Source organism: Polypterus senegalus, chromosome 3 (genome assembly GCF_016835505.1).
Source record: "Polypterus senegalus isolate Bchr_013 chromosome 3, ASM1683550v1, whole genome shotgun sequence".
NCBI classification, from domain to species: domain Eukaryota; kingdom Metazoa; phylum Chordata; class Cladistia; order Polypteriformes; family Polypteridae; genus Polypterus; species Polypterus senegalus.
The window spans coordinates 272,457,032-272,476,088 of record NC_053156.1 but is presented as its reverse complement, the minus strand read 5'-3'; the positions used below and the strand labels follow the sequence as shown (position 1 = coordinate 272,476,088).

At 41.4% G+C, this 19,057-nt stretch overlaps 1 protein-coding gene across 1 annotated transcript in view; it reads left to right on the top strand.

Annotated features, from left to right (window-relative positions):
* LOC120526176 (sodium- and chloride-dependent GABA transporter 2-like) overlaps window positions 1-17,293 on the top strand; it is a 42,127-nt gene extending 24,834 nt beyond the window's left edge. Inside the window, exons 8-14 of the mRNA XM_039749197.1 lie at window positions 3,093-3,217; window positions 5,045-5,157; window positions 5,268-5,405; window positions 13,282-13,384; window positions 14,178-14,278; window positions 16,767-16,937; window positions 17,060-17,293. Of these exons, the coding sequence (XP_039605131.1) occupies window positions 3,093-3,217; window positions 5,045-5,157; window positions 5,268-5,405; window positions 13,282-13,384; window positions 14,178-14,278; window positions 16,767-16,937; window positions 17,060-17,185 (877 nt within the window). The 3' untranslated portion in view covers window positions 17,186-17,293. The remainder of the gene's footprint in view (window positions 1-3,092; window positions 3,218-5,044; window positions 5,158-5,267; window positions 5,406-13,281; window positions 13,385-14,177; window positions 14,279-16,766; window positions 16,938-17,059) is intronic.
* The last annotated feature ends 1,764 nt before the right edge of the window (window positions 17,294-19,057 follow it).

Here is a 19,057-nt window from a genome sequence, read left to right as displayed (position 1 = left end):
TTCCTTTATAATAGGCTGAGGGATGTTTTTGAATTGGCCCATTGGTTATCAGCCGTACCACCTGCACTTCAAAACAGGTACTCCACCAGAAACTACGCATGTTTGGGCCCAGCCAGTATTGTATGGGAGACCACATTGCTGCTGGAAGAGGTGCTAGTCAGGCCATCAAGAGATGCTTACCCTGTGGTCTGTATGTGGATGCCAATACCCCAGTGCAGTGACGGTGGCACTGTACTGTAAAAACTGGCGCTGTCCACTGAATGAGAAGGAAAACTGAGATCCTGAATCTGTGGCCATAAAAGACTCATAGGCATCTTTTAAAAAGAGTAAGGTGTTTCTTGATGTCTTAGCCAAAATGTCCACCACAGCCTTATAATTGTACCCCCTTATCATCCCCTGTCCCTTGTCGGCTAACAATGACTCCTTCACCAACTGATAGCTAAAGTGTGGTGAGCATACTGGCACAATAATGGCTGCCATCACATCATCTTTCAATGGGATGCTACACATTCTTAATAACTGAAGTTGTTTCCCACTTTCTATGTTAAGCACTTTCAGTAGGTTAGAAAGGTGTTACATAAATGCTATATAAAAATTATTATTACTACTATTTCTACTACTAATAATAATAATTACTGTAAGTCAGAGTGATGAAGTAACACCACGTCCAAGGTTGATTCATGCCTTTTGTCTAATGCTGTTAATTGTTCAAGCCTACTAACTTATCTCAAGCTAAATTCTACCCCTAACCAAAACAGACTTCAGAACAGGTGGAAGTCATTAGAAGTCAACTCTCAGTCATTAGAGTAATAAAGCACTCGGCTTGACTGTTAAAGCTAGATTAAAATGTTGCCCACATCAAAGTCATCCAACAAGAGCCTCTGGCACAACAGGACCAGAACCAAGTTATGCATATTTAGCAGAGATCCTGGCTTTTTAGCAATTTCCAAGTGGAAAATTTGGAAAAAACATCCAAAGGCTGGATGAGTCAATGTGTTCTAACAGCATTCTGACACTAAAGTATTGTGATAGACAGACACCCAGAGAGCAGTAAGTAAGTAGGCACGGTATAGATCCACCCTTTTATTATCTTATTCAAATGTTAATTGTACAATTAGCCCAATAAATTATGCAGCTCCACCCATAACCCCTTCTGTTTCTTTCTGTATGTAATTTAAAAACATGCACTTGACGTTCCCATTTTTCTTGTTATCTAATGTCTCAAAATGTTTGCGTTTGAATAAGAAAATGTCTCACTTTACATACAGTAAAGTTTATAATATTCCCAGCATGACCTGAAAGACTTTTATATGTGTATACAGTATGTATGCAAGCCAGATCAATGTAAATGTCTGCATAACAATTAAAAAGCTACATTATAAAGAGGTACTAGTTGCTCTGGTCTGTACCAAAATCCTCTAAATCAAAAAAAAATCAGTATAATTTATAGATTTAGATGTGCTGAATTAATTTCTAATATTGTAATTTTTCTACCACAAACCGCTTCTGTGAGATATCGGATTCAGTGTAAAACACAGTTGTGAAGAAATTTGTTGATTTTTTTTAAGAATAAGCTACGTTTGTTTTATGATATACTGTAAGTATTTTTCATGCTCAAAATATTATTTGATGTATACCCTGAGCATGAAAGTGTCAGTCCTTTTTCTAAACATTAGTTGAAATGGAAACAGCCCAAAATGAAGTATTTGCTACAGTTTTCTTGCTCTCAATCAGTATTTTTTTCTGTCTTCTTATTCCTTTAAAATAGGCAGGAATTTATATTTAAAAAGGTTAGAAAGATCCATTTTAGTTGCCTAAAACTGAATAAATTGTTGTTGAAATGTTGTTGAAATGATTAACACAGAAATATGCGGGGTCAGACTTATCCAGTCATTGGTATAAGAAGGTAACGGGTAAACAAATGATAAAAGGATACATACCCTTACTTTATTTTAAAAAAATAAATAAAAGAGTGTGCCACACGTTTCTTGGGAGTATAAACAATGATGAACCGGTTGAGGAACTTCTTTTGTCCTACCTAACACTGGGGCGCAACATGCCTTTAAAAATCCATGTCATACACCTGGGGTCGCCATCTCTGGTCCTGGAGGGCCGCAGTGGCCGCAGGTTTTTATTCTAACCCTTTTATTAATTAGTGACCTGTTTTGCTGCGAATAAACTTCTTTTGAATTCATTTTAATTGATTTGCTCTTGAAGACTCAGAAAATTGAATTGTTTTTTTTTCCTCAGTTAGAGGGGTCATTGATGGGGGGGTGGGGGTTCAAACTTAGAGACATTATATTAGAAAGTGAAGCACCTTCAGAGGGTTATAAGAGAAAAAACTACCAACTGACAACTTTTCATTAAGTATTAATTATATTTAAAATAGAAATTAAGTAAGTCATTAAAAATAATAAATTGTATATTTTCTCTAAAGTAGCGTTTTGTCATTTGAAAGTTCATCTCTCAAAAACTGGATGTGATGGAGCAATTTGGATTCAGTGCCCACAAATCTATAAAGAATGCCTAAAAGTTTTGACATAGGCGAAAAATGGATAAATGTTATTGATTATATGTGCTGCACAGGACAGTGAGTCTGAAGATAGATCTATAAATGGGCTATTCTAGGCTAGACTCATATTTGGCAGCATTTTTTGATTAATCTCCCTGATGGGTCAAATAATGTTTATGTTTATGTTAATATAAAGACTGAAGTTGTAAATGAATAAAAACAAGTATTTTTTGTCATTTTTTTCCTTTTAGTGTAATAGGGTGAATGGAGGAAGAACCTTATTCTTGTGACCATGGTCTACCCAATCTGAAAATATTTGAACCATTAAAATGTATTGGACGGGGCAGCTCCATCGACAAGATCTATCCAAGATTACCTAAAAGCCTCAAATTAGAACCTCACCTACCAGCAACCAGTCTTCTAGGCTTTATAAATAACCATACTCAAAAATAGGAGTGAACTCACCATAACTTTACAAGGGAGATCATGAATTCATTTTCAGTTAGAGTATTGCCAGCTTCCTGCATTAAGCTCAATGCTAGAGAATGTTATTTTAAGTCATTTTATTGTTGTTTTTCAGAGATTCCCTGTATCTGTGCCTCCTGAACAGTTCCACCAGCTTTGTGGCTGGGTTTGCCATCTTTTCTGTGCTGGGATTCATGGCATATGAGCAGGGCCTACACATCAGTAAGGTGGCAGAATCAGGTGAGTGAGAGCTAGATGTTGTTTTTGTGCTCATGTTGTGACCACTCTGGAATTGACATTAGGCTTAGCACTGAGGGCTTCACCCATGTGTTGTCATTTTTCAAATTAATATTTATTGAGATGTACCCATCACTTCAAGGAGAATTTTCTTAATGCCAGACCACTGAGAGTTTGTATACTTGCCTAATGCTTTTATACTATTGATTCAGAAAGTATTCAGACCCTTTCACTTTTTTCACATTGTCATATGTGGCACTCTTGTGCTATAATTATGCATATTCATTTTTTTTCTCAAATCAAGCAATGCTACCCCAGAATGACAAACAGGATTTTAGAAATTGTTGTACATTTATTAAAAGTAAAAAAGGTTTATCACATTTTATTTATCTTGAAATGCTTCTACACCTTGTTTGGTTCAATTGATTGGACATGATCAGGAAAGCCACACACACCTGTCTATAGAAGGTCACATAGTGGACAGTGTGTATCTGAGCAAAAACCAAGCCATGAGGTCGAAAGAACCACAATTCTTACTAGAACTGGCCACTTGGCCAAATTAAGCAATCTTGGGAGAAGGACTATGATAAGATGGTAAGAGAGGTTATTAAGAACCTGGTTGTCACTCTGGCTGATCTCCAGAGAGCCTTTGTGGAAATGGGAGAAACTTCCAGAAGGACAACCATTGTCACAACAGTTCACCGATCTAGGTTTTATGAAGAGTAGCCAGAGAGAAGCTTCTCTTTAGTAAAATCACACTGAAGCCCACTTGGAGTTTGCAAAAAGGCACCTAAAGGATTCAAAATAAAACCAAGACTGATGTCATGTCTGGAGGAAACCTGGCACCGCTCATCACATGTATAATACCATTCCAACAATGCTGGTGTCAGCATGATGCTGTGGAGATGAAAGTACAGAGATATCCTTAATAAAAATATACTCCAGAACACTCCAGGCCTCAGGCTGGAATGAACATTCATATTCCAAAAGGATAATGACCTTAAGCACAAAGCAAAGACAATGCAGGAGTGGTTTAGGAAATTCTCTGTACTTGTGTAGCTGGGCCAGAACACCAGACTTGGCCCCAAACGAACATCTCTGAAGAGACCTGTAAACTGCTGTCTATTGTCCGTCTTCATCCAATCTGACAGAGCCTGAGAGGACGTACAGAGAAGAATGGCAGAAAATCCTTGAAGCTTGTGTCAGACCCAAGAAGATTCCAGGCTGTAATCAATAGTGCTTCAACTAAATGCTGAATAAAGGGTCTGAATACTTGTGTCAAAGTGATATTTCCATGTCTATTTTTAATAAATTTACAAAAATTTCTAAAATTCTCCTTTTAAAAATGAATTTAGGCGAAGCCTGTAACATAGCAAAATGAGAAAAAAAAGGTCAAGGGGTCTGAATACTGTCTGACTACACTATATGTGCTGTGGAAGAGGAAAGACACCTAGAGATACACAAAATGTCTTCTAAGTTATTGTACAATTAACAGTAGTTGTATAAAGAATGTCCAGTCCTCCATTTTAGTTCCCTAATAATTTCTATAGGGACGTTTCCTAAAAACTGTACAAATTTCTGATGGATGGGAAGTCATTTCATTGTGCATTACGCTCACACAGAAGCACGTTCAGAGTGCCCTTATACCACACTGTATATTTTGAGCTGTAGGAGTAAACTGGAGCCTTTGAAAGAAGCCCCAGCAAACATGATGGAAATGTGTCAACCACACAAAGGAGGCACCTAAGCGTACATAATAGTTCTTTGATAAAGCACAGAGGGGAGGCAGATTAAAATTTAAAACTCAGTCTGCAACTTCTCTGCCTGCAGGTCCAGGACTAGCATTCATTGCATACCCCCGGGCAGTAGCCATGATGCCTCTCCCCCAGCTTTGGGCTTGCTGCTTTTTTCTGATGGTCATCCTCTTGGGGCTGGACACAACTGTGAGTGATAGTCCCCTTTCTTTTACATGTCTGAATCAATTGTTGCCTTCACACTAAGTTCGCCATAATGGGTTCTCTGTCTCTCTCTTTTTCTGTCTTTTCTCTTCAAGTTTGTGGGTTTAGAGAGCCTAATCACTGCTGTAGTAGACCTGTACCCTGCAACCTTACGGAAAGGACAGAGACGGAAAATCTTCTTGCTCCTTGTGTGTTCTTCCTGTTATCTCATTGGTCTGCTCATGGTCACAGAGGTTAGTACTCTAAGACTATACAGTTACATATTCCCTTAGCAGCTAGCAGATCAGAGATTTCTTCAAGGTCAATGGTGCTCTACATGGAAAGTACAGTTAGTGAGATGGTAACTTATATGAAGCATGATGTAAAGTGAAAGCTCCTTTTAAATTTGTGAGCATAGAGGTTGGCTTATTTGTTGAATGAAGAGCAGCCCCTGCAATGTCACGAACTACTGTGAAATGATGCCACTAATAAATCAAAACTTCACACACTATAAATACCATCAACCCATATCCTGATCCTGATTGGAAGTAGCTAAAGGCAATCTGGACAGCATTATACGCAATGTAGCAAAGCTAACCCTGGGTGGGATGCCAGTCTACAGGTCAGGTCAGGTGCACTGGTACAGTGCGTTGCCACACCCACCACACAATGAAACAGCTCGGGATCCCAGTTGGCAACCCCAAGGCAGACACACGGTTCAGTCTCTCACTCTAGAAATGATCATATATCTGCCACAGCCAGGTGTTACATGGGTGTCCCCTTGGCCTGGTCCAGCTGCTCGAGACCCTGCGAGCCAGATCATGCTCTGGTAATCATGCCACAAGGCGATAGGTCTGTAACTGACGCTCCCTTACAATTCAGATAACATTTCGTTCCAGTCTTCATTTCACGTCACTGCATAGAGTCTATGTCTCACAGCATTATAGCATATTAGGAAGTACAAGGACTCTAAAGACTTGGACTTTCATCCTTTATCGCATATATTGGGAGTGCCACACACTCCTTTCCAGCATCCTCATGACAACCCATCTTCTCCCAATCTGTCAAGTGACTTCATAGGAAGAGTCACCTTTTACATGAATGTTGCTGCCGAGGTAAGCAAACCTCTAGACAAGGTCGACATTCTCTCTGCAGACAGACACACTATTGATGGCCATGCCCTATTAGGTAACATGGATATGACATTAAACTGCATCTGGCCCTGCAAGTGGTCCTCCAACTTGCGGGGAAAACTTGAGGGTTGGTGGCAGGATTGGCACTCCAGTCACTGTATAAACAGAACAGGACTCCTTTCTGCTTGCCACGGGAGTAGCTCTGCTGCAGCCACCCTAAGGAAAGCTGCTCATATTATGAAGGGGATAGGGGAAAGCCCCCAGAAGAGTCAAAATTAGGTCAGGCTTGTTAAAGATTGGAACTGGTGTGGTGCTGAGGCATTGCCCACCATACTGCAGCACTTGGGTTCCAATTTGAGGCAGCATATCCGGGTAGGTGTGTAGAATGTCAAGTCTCTCCTTTAATGACCAGTCTACCATAAAATCAAAATTGAAAATAAATTTATAAAAAAGTAAACTACCAAAAAATTGCTTTTACTGTAGTAATTTTCAACATAGGAGTCTGCCGGGGTTTTCCCTTTCACATCCCAAAAGACTTGCATGTTAGTTTGTGTAAGAGCCAATCTTTCAAAGTTAATGTTAAATGTTAAATTTACATAAGTGTCTGCTTAAATTCAATAGAATATCTACTCATAGCTACTTAGATTATGGTATAATCTTTTAACCCCTGTATGTTAACATGAAATAGAATTTTCTTAGCTATACTTGTAAAACACAGTGTTAATTAAGCCAGTTAGGAAAGAGTCTCACTTCTAGAAATATGGACTGTTAGATTAGTTTACAAATAGAGCCTTGTCATGCAGTTTTCTGATTGTTGGATACATCATATGACTGTACGACCAAACCTAGACATGAAATAAGATAAGTAAGCTTTAAACAGAACTTTCTTTAAGTGAGAACTTTTCTTTTCTTTGAAATATCAGTTTTCTCTGTTTTTTTGTGAATTGTTTTGCTTTGAATTTTACTAAAACTTTTAAAACAAAGAAGCTTGGATTGTGGAATGATTTGAAAACATGTCACACTATTACCTGAACTGTTCTACGAAGTAAGCTAAAAGCTGCAGAACTTTGGAAGTTTTGGACAAACACAGCTATAGTTTGATTAAATCTGAATTGGGCATTTGTAGGGTATACGTCCTGTGATGGGCTGACACTTCTTTCCAGGGTGGATTCCAGCCTTGTGCCTTATACCAAGGGTTTGTTTGTTATACCAAGGGTTTGCCAACAGTAATCATACAGTATGATTTTTGGTAGATCTATTAATCAGCGCAAACGCTTAACTACAGCAGACTGTTGATGTACATATGTGTGATCAAATGTTGTGTGATATCACCAGACCAGGGGCTTTAAACTTTTTTCTTGGCATATCACATGACCCCTCCAGCAAATTAACTATTTTGCAGGACCACGCTTTTTTTTAAGTGCTGAGTTCTTGCTACATACAACTAAGGATGTTACTTATTTAATCACCCTTCACCCCCAGTATTGTATTTGGAGATTTCAGCCAGGCACTACAGATATAAACAATATATGCAGTATATATATATATATTAAGAGATGAGGAATCTGGGCCAGGATGGTTAGTGGTGCCTTTCCTGTTTTTTGAGGCAATTATAATGGATGGAAAGGGGAAGGATTGCTTCTCAGGGCCATGTGCTTCCCCAGTGCTTTCCTTTGGCATGCTTCCCACTCAGCAAGCAAGGCTGCATTGGAGTTGTAGTTTTGGTGTGTTGTCCTGTTTGGGTCCTCAGGTGCCACTGGGGTAAGCTGCTGGAAGCAGGTTCTCTTGTCTTCCTCCCTACATGGAAGTGCATACAAATCAAAGTGTCACTTTCTGTGCTCATCAGAAGTGAGCACTATCCCTCTTTTTCTAACCACAGTTTAGAGAAACTGCCCAATAAAGGTAACTGACTCCTTTCCTACCTGTTGAGCGACTGTAAATCTGAGACTGTCCCAGTAGGAGTCATCTCATTTCAGGCAAGAGCCAACTGGTAAATTGAGCTTTATCCTGGCATATCTGACCTCTCTACAGACCCTTGAGTTGATATTACCCATTACCAGATGATACTGCCTGTTTTGGTTTTCTGTTTGTTAGCACCTCCATGTGCCTGATTATTTTATTGGACTTCTTAGTTATTAAAAGGGACAACCTGCCTGGTATCCTAACATTTCTTTGTGAGTTCCCTCAGTTAGCGATAATATATATATTGTGACAGATTAGGGCTGTATCGCTCCCTTGAACCCCTGTCCAATACGCCAGACACCAGATGAAAGTCCAAAAGTTGACTTTATTAACACAGTACAGTGTAAAAAGCACCTTCTCCTCCACAATACTCATTAAACAAACCAATAATCAATCACAATAACTACAATAATCAATCCTCCACTCCCAGACGCGTTGCCCTCCGGTTCACCGACAAAAGCGCAATAGACATATGCGCCCCGACAAAACTGTGACGGACAAATGAGGGCTGACAAATTCGCTAACTGGTTTTCGACAAATGTGCGCCGACAAAATCGCGAGAGAGGCCAAGAGAGTGGGACGCCCTTTCTGCAATTCTTCATACATATTTAGAGCATGATCTTAAGGACTATCTGTGTGCCATGCTGATGGCATGCCGCGTCTCATAATATTGACTTCTAAAATAAACATTATTATATATGCTTTAAACTAGTAATTCATATTTAATGAAACTTTTGTGATTTTGTCGGGGCGATTTTGTTTGCGCGATTTTGACAGCGCGTTTTAATCGCTCCTATTTTGTCGGCGCGCATATGTCTATCGCGCAAATGTCGGGTCACATTGCCCTCCTACCACCCAGCTCAGCTCGCCATCTGGGAGCTCCCACAGTCCTTTAATCCTTCCTGACCTGGAAGTGTTCCCAATCCCCAGTCCACGTGATTCTCTATCACTTCCGGGTCAGGTACGAGTCCTTCTTCTCACCCCGGAAGCACGTCACTCTTCCTTTAATGCACTTCCGGGTTATAGGGCACAAATGAGTCTTCAGTCCTCTCTGCAGCTCCCTCTTGCGGCCCCTGTGGTATCCAGCAGGGTTGTGTATAAAAACTACATAGTCCATGACTCCCTGCTGGTCTTCGGGGCACCTCCATACTGCAGGGAGGGCTCCATCTGGCGGCCTGGGGGTATTGGCCGGGATGACAAGCCAGCCAAAGACCACAGTACTCCTCCCCCAGCGGAAAACCAGAGTTTTGCACGTCTTCTCCCACAAGGGACATCTTCCCCCAAGGAGATCCAAAGGTCGGGCCCCGATGATGCAGCTGACATTTCTGTGTAAACCTAGGAGGAACAATATAAGAGTGATTGCTTTGATCCCTTGCCCTCCTAGGACAACCTCTCCATTCATGGCCTGGCCTGCGGCATTCATAGCACAGCTGCGGTCCCCTTGGTAGTCTCTCTCTGTGGGACTTAAAGCACCTGGGTACTTCTGGCTCAACCCCTTTCTCCATTGAGGAGAATTCCCCGGCCGCCTTTGTGCTTTTATGGCCCTTTTCTGACTTGTCAGGAGACCCCTATTTTGTTTTAGAGATATCCTGTTTCATCTGGGGCTTGTTCACAGTCTGGGTCTCTCTATTGAATGAAGAGAGCCCTTTTACTGTCTGAGCCCCTTTTGATCTATAAATTACCGGTGACGGTGTCTTTAGGGCCGCCTCGCTCCTGGAGTTAGCACTGTCCCGCTGCCCCGGATCGATCGGCCCTTCCCCCGTCCACTTGGTTAACAATCCGACCTCTCTTGTAGGGCACGCTGTGTATTGGCACCCGCTATTCATTAAAAGCGGGCCCGGATTACATTGCATCCCTATTACTTTATATACAGTACGGGTCTCTCTTACCTGTACTGCCACATCATGTATTACGGGAGGCTCTCCAGTAAATCACCGCATGTAGGCTCTCACCTTCTCCAACAGCGCTTTGGCAGCTGTTTCCAACTCCCCGACGATCCTCTCAATGTTCGTCAGGACCTGCAAGAAACTATTTACGGGCTCGAATAACTTCTCAAGTTCCCGCAAGTCCAAAGAGTTAATTAATTCGACCAGCGGTAGGCTTATTTCCTCCTTCGCCTTACTTGCTGGCCGGGAGCCAATAAGCACGCCTGCTTCTGGCATGTGCTCTGATGGGTCTCGCGGAGGCTGCTGGGATTTGGAGTTTCTTTTGGTCGAGGGTCGGGTCGCTTCCTCTTTATTAATTTACCGACATCCCGATCAGCCATTTCCCGACCCTCCTTACCTTTTTTTGGGGTGAGCGGTGCTTCGCTCGCTTCCCCCTTCCCCTTCAGAAAGTCCAAGTCCATATCTTTGAGTTCAAAGACACAAACAGCGGGACGCGGACCTCCTCCTTCCCAGAAAGCACCGGGGTTGTTGCCGTGTCCCCCGCCGGCCGCCGTCATGCGGATGTCTTCTCCCACGTGCCCTGGCTCGAACAGGAGCGTGCCATCGTCTCCGCGACAGACTCCTTTCTCCCGCGGAACCTCCAGGTGATCATCTCCGAGGTACATGCACGGGACAAAGTGTGTTATTTTAAACAGGTTGTCGATAACGTTGCCGGCATGTACCTCAGAGTGATCGTTGGTCCCTGGAGGTTTCTCCAGACTTGTAAGGCTGCTCCGTGACTCCTCCTGCACGTCGGCTATTGCAAACATGGCTCTCCCGCTGGCGTTGTCGCTCTGCTTGCCCTTCTTCTTCCCCATTCCGGACTTGTAAATTTCGGGTTCTGGCGATGTTGTGGTGAATCCTGACACCGTTGTCTTCTTGGGGTTCTCTGCTCACAGAAAATTTGTAAACAGGTCCTCTGCAATAGACGCTAGAGTATCCTGCCGACTACACCACTGTGACAGATAGGGGGCACTATCGCTCCCTTGAACCCTTGTCCAAATCACCAGACACCAGATAAAAGTCCAAATGCTGACTTTATTAACACAGTAAAGTGCACAAAGCACCTTCTCCTCCACAATACTCATTAAACAAACCAATAATCAATCACAATAACTACAACAATCAATCCTCCACTCCCAGACATGTTGTCCTCCTACCACCCAGCTCAGCTCGCCGCCTGGGAGCTCCCACAGTCCTTTTATCCTTCTTGACCCAGAAGTGTTCCCAATCCCCAGTCCACGTGATTCTCTATCACTTCCGGGTCAGGTACGAGTCCTTCTTCTCACGTCGCTCTTCCTTTGACGCACTTCCGGGTTATAGGGCACAAATGAGTCTTCGGTCCTCCCTGCAGCTCCCTCTTGCGGCCCCTGTGGTATCCAGCAGGGTCATGTATAAAAACTACATAGTCCATGACTCCCTGCTGGTCTTCGGGGCACCTCCATACTGCAGGGATGGTCCCATCTGGCGGCCTGGGGGTATTGGCCGGGATGACAAGCCAGCCAAAGACCACTATATATATATATATATATATATATATATATATATATATATATATATATATATATATATATATATTAGACATCCTCCACAGCTCCACCATGTATTAGTGAAAAAGGACAATGAAGAGGGCCCTGCCTGGCTCCCTACTCCTGATGTCACATTTCCCCTGCAGCCTCTGTCTGGGATTAGCACGAATATATCGCTCCTGCAAGCAAACTATGATTCTTAGTGCAATGAGAAAGTTGCAAAATCAACTGAAATGTTCAAGCAAATTATAGAAAAAAAACCTGATCTAAATCCGTTAAGTAGTTCTCTCATTCACTAGCTAAGCGGAGGTAAGGTATACGCCTTGAGGCTGGCGTGTGAGTGAGGAGGGCTCTGTGCCAAAGGTACCACAAGTGAACTATGATACATAGTGCAATGAGAGAAGTCGCAAAATCAACCAGTTTGTTCAAGCAAATTATAGAAAAAATCCAATCTAAATCTGTTAATTGTTTCTTTCGTGTAAAGCGGACAGACAGACAGACAGACAGACGTTGGATTTTATATATCCAACTATATATTTTATATATCCACTATATATATATATAGTGGGGAACAGCCCAGACACAGACAGGTAGACATAATGTTAAAGCACAACACACGTTTATTTACAGTTTTTATATTAAGTGATCACGCACAAACCCAGTGCTGCAGCATTAATCACCCCTCAAGTCCTGGCCTTTCACAATGCCTTTCTTCAAATCTGCCTCCACTCCTCTCCTCCCGAGCTCTGTCTTTCTCCTCTCCCGACTCCAGCCATCAAATGCAGGGAGGCGGCCCCTTATATACACGCCCAGATGTGTGCTTCCCGACACTCTTCCGCTGGCGCTCTCCTGTGTGGCAGAAGTGCTGGCTGCGCACCCGGAAGCACTCCGGGTGTCCCTGGTCCTCTTCCCCCCAGCACTTCCGCGTGTGGTGGAAGTGCTGAGGTCCAGGGCTCCAAAGGCACCTGGGCGCCACCTGGCGGTGATTATGGGCCCCTACAGGGTTGAGCTTCAAAGGTCTATACCTGTAGTCCCCAAAGCAACCAGGGCAGTCGCCCCCTTGTGGTCTGGAGGAGGCGCAAGCCCTCCTCTGTTCCTCCTGGGCGTCCAGAATGCTAGACAGCAGCCCCCTGGCTTACAGTACGGCCAATGGTTTAGCGCATGGAAGCTCAACCCTGCTGGGGCCGTTGGCAACCGCCAGGGGGCACCTGGATGTTTCCTGAACTCTATTTAGCAGCACTTTTGCCACTCCTGATAATTGGTCCTGTGTGGAGGTGTGTGTTTGCCAGAGTGGGTCCTACAATGGACTGGCTTTTTGTTCATGGCTGGTTCCTGCCTTGTCACAATAATCTTTGGTGCCAATAACACTAAACTGAATTAAGCCAGTTTGAGCATGCTTTGAGATGGTTCCGAGTAGTGTGTTGTGGTTCTCTAGCCTGATGTCTTGTCCGTGTATTGTATGCTTTTGGTGCTGGCCTCTCCTTGACACCGTAAAGGAAGAAATGGATTTAGAAAATCGAAAGATTTATTAACTGAAAGAATTAAATTATGAGGAATTACTGCTGTTTTATCTTTACACAGGGAGGGATCTACATATTCCAGCTTTTAGACTACTATGCTGGCAGTGGAATTTGTCTCCTGTTCCTTGCAATTTTTGAATCAGTCTGCATCAGTAGAATGTATTGTGAGTATTTTTATGGCAATTTTATTCAAATTGTAAAGGCAAAACAAATTTTATAGAATAAAAAAAGAGAAATCTTACCACTAAAAAAATTACCATCATCATGGTAATAGGAACAGTATACATCCATGACATATCTCTCTACCTCTAGTCCCTCTTCACCCATTATTTTTGGCCATTTTTGATCCTTGTTACCCGTAATCACCATTTTGCTGTATCATATAGAAAGTGCTCAACACAAAAATGAGAGATATAATGATACATCTAAGATTTCTAGAAGGTTAGAAAATATATGATTTTTCCAGAACCAGCAACTGCTGATCTTTAAGGGTAGTCTATTTAATTCTAATGGTGGGTAGTGGCATGGGTGGTTAACCTGTAGAAGGGAAACCAGCAGTATGTCCATTCAGAGGAACTACTAACAGTGTTTAAACAGAAGGGTTTACAGGGTTTTTGGAAATATTAGTAAGGTCTAGTAGAGAAACAAATAACACAAAATGCGAGGAAGGGATTCATAATAGAGCATGACAGACTATTAATCCGAAGGACACTGGGAAGTGTCCTGGAGATAAACCCTAAATGGTTCACCAATTGCAGAAGTCCACGTCAGTTACTACAATCGTCATGTCTTTAAAATGAAGAAAACCCACAGATAGGTAGAAAATTAAATGTTCATACAGAGGGTTTCATGCAAACATCCCACTGAGAATGACTGTGCTGGGATTTGAGAATTCTGGAGCTCCCTTTTCTGACATAACGTTATTTAATTTCTAGTTCTTATGCTTTTCTTCTCTAGCGGCTGACCTTTTATTTGAGAACATCAAGGACATGATTGGCTATCGACCTTGGGCTCCCTTCAAATACTGCTGGACAATTGTCACCCCAACAGTTTGCATTGTAAGTCATTGATGATAGAAAACTCCATAATTTGGGCAGTTTGTGAGTTTTGCAATGTTTATATTGAAGAATTGCGTACTTATTTACACAGCAGTTTAACTGTAGCAATGTAAAGAAATAAGAGATGAAGAAATACTGAAATATTGAATTACATAAGATGTGGCACACAGTGGTTAACAGTGATCCCCTCATATCCATCCATCCATCCATCCATTATCCAACCTGCTATATCCTAACTACAGGGTCACGGGGGTCTGCTAGAGCCAATCCCAGCCAACAAAGGGCCCAAGGCAGGAAACAAACCCCGGACAGGGTGCCAGCCCAACACAGTCACCTCATATTCTTGAGTTTAAATTCCATTGCAGTTAGTGTCTGTGTTAAGGCTGAATGTTCCCCAACTGTTGGGGTGCATGTTCTCCAGATGAGCTTCTTTCCTACCAGCTCCAAAAGATTTGGCTGTTAGATTGATCAATCACTTGTAAAATAAGAAATAGAAAGAGAGATCATGAAAGGCTAGGGACCATTTGGGCACCCCATTAAATACAAGAAAATAAAGAAAAGAGAAAATTTCAATTGTAATCATGGATGTCTTGCATTCTCTGTAGCCTATTGCTACTGGTTCTCAAGGAAAGTATTTCTTGTATACTATGTTTTCCTCTGATGAACTCCAACGGAATAATGACTTCTAATGCCATTGTTTATTAAATAACTCCAGAGGCAGAAGAAGACCAGTCAAACTGCAGGTGACATCAAAATTTGTTTCAGAGCTCATCGTCTGTTATGGTGGTTAGAGAAAAGAAGACAGTGAAAATGTGATCCTTTAGACATTCCGGTTGGCGGTTTTACCATATAAGAACCTTGCAGATGCCCTCAATGTGCACATTTGTGACACACTGTAAAGTATCCATGATCTGGAAGAGTGAGTGTGGGTGTTTCTTGCCATGTACCATAGAGCTATCCAGGGTCAGGTCCTTTCTTGTAGTTGATGTGCTCTGGATAGACCCCTTTCATTCTGAAACCATGTGATGGAGTAAGACGAAAATGGAATTTAGATGGATAGATAAGGGGAATACAAAATAGGATTATTGGTCAGTATAGTCTTAATTGTCTTGGCTTTTTTCTCAATCAGTTAGAACAAAGCCTGGGGAAGTCTGAGATTAAAAAAAAAAACAAGTATTTCAGCATTCATATATGTCCTCCCATGTCTTGTCATGTCCAACTAAGTTTCTTTATCCATTTTCAAACCTACCCCAATTCAAAATGATACTTATTTTTATGTGTGATTCAATTAAAAAAATAATGGTAACCAATGATGTAATTAATGGCCTCACATAATTCAAAATCACTTTATTGCTAGCATGTGAAACATACCAGCTTTGACTTTGGTTAAACACGGAATACAAGACATTACCAACTCAAGACAACACCATTTCAACCCACCCTTAATCTTACATTGTGCAAAAACTATACAAATACAACAGTTTCTTAAACAAAAACATTTATAAACTTCAATAATACCCTTAAATAAATACATAAACTATAGAAAATAATAGATATCAAATAGTACAAGATGATTAAGTATGAAGTACTGTATTTCCGAATAGACAAACAAAACGGTTACCAGTTATATATTTGTAAAAAGTTAGGCGTAACCTTATTTGCGTTTATTTAGGATCTGAATACTTTGAGGAAAGAAACTGCGGAGATGGTGTGTAGTTTGGGTCGCAATAGACCTCATCTGTGATGGCAATTTAACAAACAGATGGCTGCTGGGGTGGCTGGAGTCAGTTGTATTCTTTCCTACTCTCTTTTTTGCTCTGGTAACTAACAGAGCTTTTAATGTTAGGAGATAACAGCCAATGATTTCCTCAGCTGAATAAATCACCCGCTGCAACTGACTATTAGAAAGAGAGGAGACTGAAGGAAACCAAACGGTGATGGAGGTGGTCACAATACTATCTATGATGGCTGAGTAAAAATTTAACAATATCTGCTTTTGATAAGCAAAGCTTCTTAAGCAGGCGAAGGAAGAACAATCTCTGTCTGACGATGGAAGTGATGTGCCTGTCTCATTTTAATATATCAATGAAAGTAGGAATTTGAATGACTGTTCAGTGAACATGAAGCCAGCATATATGAACTGCAGAAAATGTCTGGCTGTCTTTTTATACTTCATTTCTGAGTCTGTTATTGCCACCATTTGGGTTACCGTGTGTCACAGTTTGAATTTGTGCATTTCTGTTTGGTAAAATGTGATGTTTGTGCGTTGTTTAAAGCACATGCTCAGTCAATTTGGATAAGTCTGTGTGGACACAAAATCCTTCAGGTAGGCAGTCAGCTCCCTGGATTGACATCAGAATGGTATCATTTTCTTATCTATAAACACGACTGCTTATCTTTTGTATACAAAGATATTATAAGAACTGTGTGAGAGGAAATATTTTAAAAGGAACCACATCCAATTGCTTAAACATGTTTCCTTTTCCAGGGTACCTTCATCTTTTTCGTGGTTAAGTACACTCCTCTGAAGTTCAACAAGGTTTATGTGTACCCATCATGGGCTTACGTCCTGGGCTGGCTTCTTACTTTGTCCTCCACTTGCATGGTCCCACTGTGGATTGCTTACAAGCTGATGAGGACTAAAGGACCCTTTCTTCAGGTACTTTATTCCAAGCTTTCATATAAATTTTATTTTACTGTTAACGTATTTCAACTATTTAACATAATTTTAAGAGTCCTTCATAATTTGGTGATTTCTTTTCTTTGAAATGTTTCACATAGCGCCTTCAGCTGCTTGCTCGCCCTGCTGATGATCTTCCTCTTAACAGAAAGAGGGAAGAATACTTTGCCTTGAATTTAGGACCCCATCATGCCTCTACTTCAAGAGAAGAAAATGAAACCTTGTGACTTTGAATTTAGGGTGACAGAAGCTTTATCGTATCTGCTGTTTAAAGTTATACCCCTCAATGCTCTATAATAAAATATTAAAGGCTCACATAAAAGATAAAACATAAATCACCCATTACTTCTATTTTCAACTTTTTGTCTGTCTTTTTTCTCTATTTTTTTAACATGATTTTACCCAAACTTCTGCTTCACAACTTGAACTGATTGCCATCCTATCCATCCTAGCCATTTAATTAAGCCTTTTTGGGGCACTGCATTTTTGTATATGGTCAAATTGGTTGACATGCAGCAGGCACTGTAATGGCCACTGATCTAAATGGTTTCTTATGGTAGTGTTCATCTGTGGTTCCCAGTTCCTTCCTAATGGGTATGAATCATTAACAACAGCCTACCCTCAAATCCATATGGTGAATATGAATTGCTACACAATGTGCTGGCTACTCAGTTGCTCCTGCTCTTCTTCCGGGTCAAATAATGAATCATCAGTCCTTAGGCAGCTCGGAAGTACTATGGGCTTCTGTCCCCCTGACTCCGAAGCACTTCCGGGCTGTAGGGAAGTATGAGTCCCCAGGTCCTTTATGAGCTCCCCCTGACGGCACCCAACAGGGCTGAGAACGCAGACTCCACATCCCAGGATGCCCTGAGGGAATCAGAAGCACAGCTACCATCCAGGGGAGCTGCCATCTAGCATTCTGGGGGAGGCAGTGTCCTGGAAAAACTGCCTTCCTCCATTCTTCAAGTTCAGGGACAAGCTGCCGGCCGTCTATCACAATAGAAACAAATAAATAGCATATTAAAATAAGATTAGAGGTTGGCTTTAGCTCCTTATTGTTTCATTTGCATGGAACAAATGACAGCAGACAGATTTTTGAAAACCTTGGATCAATGAATTCTCAATAAAGCTGCCTACTTGGGCCTAAGTTTAAAAAATGTGTATAGTAATAACCAGTCCATGCCAGAGGGTGGCACAATTCTTCTGTCTATGGAGCTTTCACATTCCACTTCTTACTGTTTATAAGTCAAAGCTTTGTTGGCATCACATGTGATGTGCTACAGCAGCTGACATTTACAGTTTGTTATTTTACCAATAAAGACATTTTCATAAAGATTTCCATGCGTTACTGATGCTTAAATACAATGCACATGATGCCAAATCCTGGTGCTTTTATATTTTTAAAACCCCTTTTCTCCAGCTGAAGCTGTTTCTGATATGCAGCTTAGAAAATAACAAGAGGAGGACACGCATCTGATAAATGTAAAAGTCAGTCCAGAAATACGTGTATGTCAGCAGACTGGCTTAGATAAAGTAATGGAAAGGGCCAGTGGAGCACAGGGGAGCCACATCTGTATTGTATATGTGTATAGTAAGGCATTTCCAAACTCTGTCCTTTGACACCTATGTGTTTTGCATTTTTATGTTATTAAGCAGTTCATTTTAGAATTTAATTAAATGTACACCTGATTTTTGCTCATATTTTAGAAAGTATTTGAAACAGATCTTGGTTTACAGCTTATTCATGTGGGATATTATCACACTAGGTGTTGTTGTGTCTCCCCTCTGACAAAGGCAGCCATATGCGGTAGATAACTGGCTTGTGGTAGCTGATAATTTGGGGAAAGGTGGCTTTCATTTCGTTTAAAACACAGACATTAGTTTCAGTTTCCATACTACCAAAGTTTTTTCAACACACAAAAACAGAGACTCCTAAAAACACTCTCTTCTGAAAACATAGTCTCAGTTTTATAGTGTGGACAGGTGACAATGAAGACTCAATTGAACTCTTGTTCTTGTCTTGAACTTGTTTGTGCTTATTACATGGCCCTTCCCTGACTGGAACCGGCTCATCACAACATCTCATTCCCTGATCGGTC